Here is a 5,835-nt window from a genome sequence, read left to right on the forward strand (position 1 = left end):
CTAAACTTTGGCGAGGGGGTTTCTGACATTCTCAATGGCTTTCATCAGGACGTTGCTGTTGGTACGCTTGGGTGGTGGCACATCCGGCACCGGAGCTTGGCCCTCCTCCAAGTAGTATCGATCAGCTTGCCTTGTCCGGTCCTCGTCAAAGAGTGATTTCAAGGCGACATGTGGCTTGATGCTATCCCAGGATGTGGACGACGAGGCTTCGGCCTTTTCTTTGTCAACACGTTGTGTCCCTGTGACCAGAAAAAATGCGATTAGAAAAATGCCATGGAAGAGATTGACGTACCTGACACTGGAGAATCAGGGTGTAGAAAAGGATTCTTTTCGGAGTGGATTGGAATCTCTTCCAGTTGGCCGCTTTCAGCTACATGGATGCCTGTAGACTAACAAGCTTAATGCAATCAGACAAAGGAGTATATTTCCAGCGTACCTTCGTGATGGACAACGGGAGACGGAGGTACGAAAGGGTTTAAAGGAACGTCCTCTCCACCAAATTCATCTGCATTTAGGAATGAAAATCTCATTTGAAACTATATTTCTTTTGCATACCTTTATGAGAAGCAGAAGCTTCCTCAATGGACGAGTTTTCAGTATTTGCATGCGCGGCTTCCAGTCGTGATGGTGGTGTTCCAGCCACCTGAGCATCCAGCAGCTGTTCCCACAGATCTGAAGGTTCGTCGCTGGAAGCAGGAGCGTCTGAAATAGAAAACGGAAAAAACTATCGTCAACGGGGATCACAATAAACGCACTGACCGATCATACATACCTTGCTCTGGATGTGAAGCAGCCTCATCTTGAGCTGGAATCACTGCATTCACAAAACTATTGATACGAAAATCCCAACAGCAAACGGTTCTTACATTCTCCCGTTAGACCCACTGTTGAGCTCGGCGTTTTATCCTCGACACCGCCTTCAGCGACAGTTTGGTGTGTCTCAGGAGCTACAGCAGGGGCAGTAACACCACCAGCAGCCTCTGAAACTGTGAATAAAAAAAGAAGAAGAGAAAGCCGAACAGGAAGAGAAACGAGATGAGCAAAGCACCATGATAGGCTGAAGAGGTACCTTGTCGTTGATGAACACTCTTCTCTTCGCCCGAGGAAACATCGTCAGATGATCCGTGATCTAGTTGCTCCGGCTGCTTCACCACTTCAAACCCTTTGACTTTGCCGCAATGCTTCCTGTGATTCCTGCGATGCCTGGCGCTGGGATGGTGATTTGGGTATGTCCAGCCACACCTCCTGCAAACCCAGATATCTTCGTCGTCCGCCTTGGCGGCCACTGGTACCACCGATCCGTTGCTCATTCCTTCCTGTCAATCTATAACTACGATCTCGTCGGGTCAACACGCTGCTGCATTTAAAGATAAGACAACCCAAACAAAACAATGCGAAGGAAAGGAGAGAAAACCCCTCGTTTTCGCTCGACCAAGTCTTTTGATAAACAGTGCTCTAACTCGAGCAGTATAGAGAGAGAACCTACAAGAAAAAAAAACACGAGGTGTAGATTAATACAATCAATGTATCGATCGAGACCAGTGAGTATCATACAAAAAAAAAAGGGAAAAAATTCTGGAAACCTTCTATCTTCCCTCTACACTGCTGGGATCGTCGCGAAGGAGAAACCCTTGTAGCCCTTGTAAGCGTAGTAAGCGATTCTGGTATAGTAGAACCCCGGCAAGAAGAGCAAAGCTCCGAGGATCGTAAATGCCACGCCTGGAGGGAAGAACACCACAATTCACGCTCAATCCACTCGAAATTTCGCAAGATCGCATCGAAATATCCTAGACTCACCGTGTCCCGAGTCACCTCCGATCTTGTTGTAGATCATGAAGATCCCGATCACCATGCCAATGGCGCCCAGCGCCAGAAGCGCCACGGACAACGCGATCTCCTTCACTGGCGGCTTGTTGTTGATGATGAATGTGCCGGTGGGATCCTCGGAGATGGAGAAAGAGTGATCGACATACGCCATCGCTGGGAGGAGCTAGGGCTATTTTCTTACTTTAATGAAGATGAAAGAGGTCACTTTTGGCGACTGACTAAGTACCCGCCCATCCCTGGCTCGATTCCCATTGCCAGGAATTTTCCCATAGAACAAATCTTGCGTGTATTTACAAAGAACACCATTTACATACTACCTATGCACAGCTTTTCAATAGAAGAGATCGTGAAGAGCTTCGTATAATGGGTACGCTGCTCTTGGCGCTGGATAAGCTCCCGAGAGAATGTCTGCGGCTGTCACGTAAGAATCGCCATAGAAACGAGCGTTCGTGTCGGATCTTCGCGTCACAACGCTCCCTTCGACCGAGACCCCCACAAACGCCCCTGTGGGAGAAGAATTCTTTGCTCGTTAGAGAAATCCCTGGAAGCTCGAATGGAAAGGAGAGCTTACCTTTGCTTAAGCTGTAGGAGTAGCAAGCAGCAGTGCCACCGTCGCCAGCTCGAACATCAGCTTCCGCGAGTCGTCCCACGGGACCGGCGACGGCGCTCAGCTCAGCTCCCAGAGCGAAATGGATTCGTCCGCTGAAGGCCCTCACAGCCTCGGGGCTACGAAGAACGAGTATGAAGTCCGTGAGCTCTCCTCCCATCTGGAAAGTGAGTCCTGTTAGCACAAGAGAGAAAACGAGAAATGATAGAACACATGCTTGAGCTCCCCATCCAAGCCCGGCACAAGCAATCGCAGAAGGAGCCGACCATGTCCCATCCTCACGCCTCGCGATCACGAGTCCCGTTCCAAGCTTATACGTGACAACAACGCCAGCTTTCGCGATGGTTAACACTGCCACTCCCTTGGCGCCTCTCAGCACCTTTTCGGGTATTGCCTTCTCAGGTTTCAAGCCTCCAAACTAGAAAAAAAGGCCAAAAGTAAGATCGGAGAAGAGCAACCAAGAAGAGCAATACCTTTGCATAGCTTCGCAAAGCGTTTGTAGCTTTGTAGATCTCCTGCTCCATCGAGAGGCCCAAGGGGCTGTTGAGCCAGCTTCTCATGCAGCTAAAATCCGTCACGTCGTGCGTCGCCACCTGAGAGGCATTGCTCACTCGCTCCACCAAAATTCTCTGGACTGGCTCCAGTCTCTCGTAGCAAGCATCGCAGACCCGCTGAGGCTCTCGCTCTCGGAACTTCATCGGCAGCAAGCAGCGGCCCCTGGAGCAGTAGCGGCAGAAAATCCCTCCACAAAACCGGCAGTGGTGCCTTCCACAAGTCACTGGCCGGAAGCTTGCATCACACTGCATACACGACGTTGCGGAGCTGTCTGGAAGCCACTGTGGAGGCTCGGCCTCGAGCAGAGTTTTGGTCGCTCTAACATCGTCAACAGCGCTGGAGGAGAAAAGTGGAGGAGCGCTGGGTAGCAAGACACTCCCCCATAAATCCTCCGGAGGACCATCTTCTGCCTCTGCCCTGCGACGATCACTGCTACCACTGCTCTTCTTGCTCGCTGCCCCCGTGACAATCGCATACAAACCAGCGAAGAGATTCCTTATAGTGATCTCTGGTGCTGGCTGCTGGTGCTGCTGGTGGATTTTCGGATAGACCCCCTCCTCCTTCGGTGGCGTACCTGAGCTTCTATCCATCTTCCTTGCGTGTGCCTGGCGAATTGCTTCCTTGAGCTCCAAATTCGGCCCCAAATTCATCTCGGCATCGAATGGCGTCCGGCAGACAGGGCAAAGCGGCGATTGCGAGTGTCTCTGGACCTGGAATCCAAAATCATCTAGCTACTGCTCGAGAAGAAGAGCATAGCCTCACTCACCTTTTGGAGACACTGGAGGCATCCATTGTGGCCGCAGGGTAGCGAGGCTGGGCCGCCATGGCGCCCCAGGGTCTCGATGCAAACCACGCACGTCGGGAGCGATTGATCGCCGCCGCCGCCGCCGCCGCGAGTAATCTCCGGGTAGTCGATCTCCTCCCCGTCGTCCTCCATGAGCCCTACAACCATAATGCAAACCCTAGCATTCTCTTATTACCGCCCACATTTTAGGGTTCTTGAGCTCCTCTAGGGCGATTCTTTCTGTATTGCAGCCATGGGGAGGGTCACGGCATCGCCCAAGCGCGAGGATCCGCCGCAGACGCCCGCTGGGATGGCTGGGAGCCATCTGAACAACATCCCGCTGAGCGTGGCGATGGAGAGATTGGGGCTTCGCTCGCAAATGCGTGACAATGGGCCAGTCGTCTTTGATGGCCTCCAGCAGCAGCAGCAGATTGGGCGGCGATCCAAGCTCGTCCAGGAGAAGGCGGCCATGGACAAGGCGATCATCGAGATCATCACCAGCGGCCAGTGGGAGCGATTGGAGCCCAACTCGAGCAAATCCATCGCGGTGGGGAATCACCATGTCTGCGTGAGCTACGATGAGGAGATGGAGGTGGGATATCGGACGTGGGAGTGGCACGGCCATATGCTTCTCTACGACGAGGAAGAAGGGATGTACAAGCCCGAGTACGTCTATGGGAATTACTTCGAGCCTCTCCAGGGAGTTCTCAAGATCGCCTCCAACGTGGGATCAATGGAATGGAGAGGATGATGTCTCTCTTGGGAAGGCAGCACCGCTTCTACTAATGATCGATCGTAAGTGTTGTTCTTCCTTCATTTTTTTTCCTGGTGGCTTTCAGATAGATCTTTGATCGTTTTTCTTGTTTCTTCTCAGACTTTACCGCTTGAGGTAGTGCTTCTTTCGTAAATTGATTCTTCTAATATCGTTGAATTGTTTGTTTCAGGTTTGCATTGTCTTTCGATACTCGATCGAAGTTTCCAAAAGCTGGTCTCCGTAGAAATGTAGACGATTATAGTAGCTTCTTTCAGAATGTAAGTTTTGACCAGTGGGATCTATTCTATGCACTTAGGCATTAAACGTCTTAATAATTAGGGGATGTAGCTAAATTAGTACTAAGAAGGTATCTTTTATGTTATTTAGTCTATTCAAAAATCAAAACCTTGTTTTCAAATTTTCACTATGATAATAATAGTTTACAACATCTTAATTATGCATTTAGATAGAAAGTAGTTAGTTGATGGGCTAAATTCCATTGCACTAATAATAATATATAACATTGTATCAATTATAAATAAGTTGCACCACTTACAAAGACATTAGTATTTCCTCGTAATATTTCTTTAAATCTTAGCTTATCAACTAGCAAATTTTAACATGTACCATAGGATAGGAAAAACAAACTAACACTAAATCAATTGCTTTATATTTTACAAGTGGATGATCATAAAAGTTGTAGTGTTATTGGTGTTCCAGTTATATGCAACTAAAGTGCTTAACAAACTTTACTCAAATTAGTGGAAGATTTTTTTTCAAATATTAATCTAGCAATAATGAAGATAAACTCAACTCTATTGACTATATTGAATCATAACTATATAAAAATTTATATAATGCACTAATGGAATTTTGTACTCCCATGATATATAAAGTATCCTTTTGTGGATAATAAACACTTATGAAAGTGTGGTATATTTTCAACCGAGACATTAAAATATGAAATACCTTAGATATAAATACAAGACCATTATTTGAGAATTTGCTTTGAAAAATACTGGAATACCACTTGATTGAAGAGGAGGTATCTAATAGTAATTGTAAGCACACTAGCAAAAGCACTAACTTCCACCTAACAATTTAGGAGCAATAATAACATATTCATTGTAATGATTGATTGTGGAAAAAACACTATTATATATAATGCCACAAACTCAAATAAATATGAAATTGTAATTAACTACATATACAACATAAAGAGGAATATTACAAGCTTCGCACTAAAAGTAGCTATATACATACTAAAACCTATTATATCATATTCCCAATTAATAGAAAGACTTGTGC

General features: G+C 47.2%; 4 protein-coding genes across 7 annotated transcripts; 1 reads left to right on the forward strand and 3 right to left on the reverse strand.

The window, feature by feature from the left end:
* On the reverse strand, nt 1-1,328 carry LOC112342149. The gene is made up of 7 exons (XM_024663502.1): nt 1,070-1,328; nt 867-986; nt 773-814; nt 556-702; nt 437-505; nt 293-382; nt 1-239 (listed from the first exon to the last, which is right to left on the reverse strand). The coding sequence occupies exons 1-7, from the start codon at nt 1,308-1,310 to the stop codon at nt 1-3; spliced, it is 948 nt and encodes a 315-aa protein (XP_024519270.1). The 5' UTR covers nt 1,311-1,328.
* A 13-nt stretch (nt 1,329-1,341) lies between these two features.
* LOC9628960 (transmembrane protein 230) lies at nt 1,342-2,021 on the reverse strand. Of its 2 annotated transcripts, XM_024663474.1 has the most exons (3): nt 1,798-2,021; nt 1,584-1,719; nt 1,342-1,482 (listed from the first exon to the last, which is right to left on the reverse strand). In XM_024663474.1, the coding sequence occupies exons 1-2, from the start codon at nt 1,976-1,978 to the stop codon at nt 1,598-1,600; spliced, it is 303 nt and encodes a 100-aa protein (XP_024519242.1). In that variant the 5' UTR covers nt 1,979-2,021; the 3' UTR covers nt 1,342-1,482; nt 1,584-1,597. The 2 variants fall into 2 exon arrangements, with proteins under 2 accessions (XP_024519242.1, XP_002989771.1); XM_002989725.2 differs by lacking the exon at nt 1,342-1,482 and having other exon boundaries at nt 1,486-1,719.
* A 67-nt stretch (nt 2,022-2,088) lies between these two features.
* Nucleotides 2,089-3,943, reverse strand: LOC9628961. Of its 2 annotated transcripts, XM_002989726.2 has the most exons (5): nt 3,756-3,943; nt 2,908-3,699; nt 2,652-2,852; nt 2,399-2,594; nt 2,099-2,331 (listed from the first exon to the last, which is right to left on the reverse strand). In XM_002989726.2, exons 1-5 carry the CDS (start codon nt 3,939-3,941, stop codon nt 2,159-2,161), a joined length of 1,548 nt encoding a protein of 515 aa, XP_002989772.2. In that variant the 5' UTR covers nt 3,942-3,943; the 3' UTR covers nt 2,099-2,158. The 2 variants fall into 2 exon arrangements, with proteins under 2 accessions (XP_024519240.1, XP_002989772.2); XM_024663472.1 differs by having other exon boundaries at nt 2,089-2,331; nt 2,399-2,852.
* Nucleotides 3,944-4,006: 63 nt separating this feature from the next.
* Nucleotides 4,007-4,948, forward strand: LOC9628962. Of its 2 annotated transcripts, XR_002990842.1 has the most exons (3): nt 4,009-4,568; nt 4,648-4,662; nt 4,718-4,948. XR_002990842.1 is itself a non-coding variant. In XM_024663473.1 (2 exons), the coding sequence occupies exon 1, from the start codon at nt 4,027-4,029 to the stop codon at nt 4,522-4,524; it is 498 nt and encodes a 165-aa protein (XP_024519241.1). In that variant the 5' UTR covers nt 4,007-4,026; the 3' UTR covers nt 4,525-4,568; nt 4,718-4,948. The 2 variants fall into 2 exon arrangements, 1 of the variants encoding a protein (XP_024519241.1); XM_024663473.1 differs by lacking the exon at nt 4,648-4,662 and having other exon boundaries at nt 4,007-4,568.
* Nucleotides 4,949-5,835: the final 887 nt, after the last annotated feature.

Source organism: Selaginella moellendorffii, unplaced genomic scaffold, assembly GCF_000143415.4.
Source record: "Selaginella moellendorffii unplaced genomic scaffold, v1.0 SELMOscaffold_100, whole genome shotgun sequence".
In the NCBI taxonomy this organism is placed as follows: domain Eukaryota; kingdom Viridiplantae; phylum Streptophyta; class Lycopodiopsida; order Selaginellales; family Selaginellaceae; genus Selaginella; species Selaginella moellendorffii.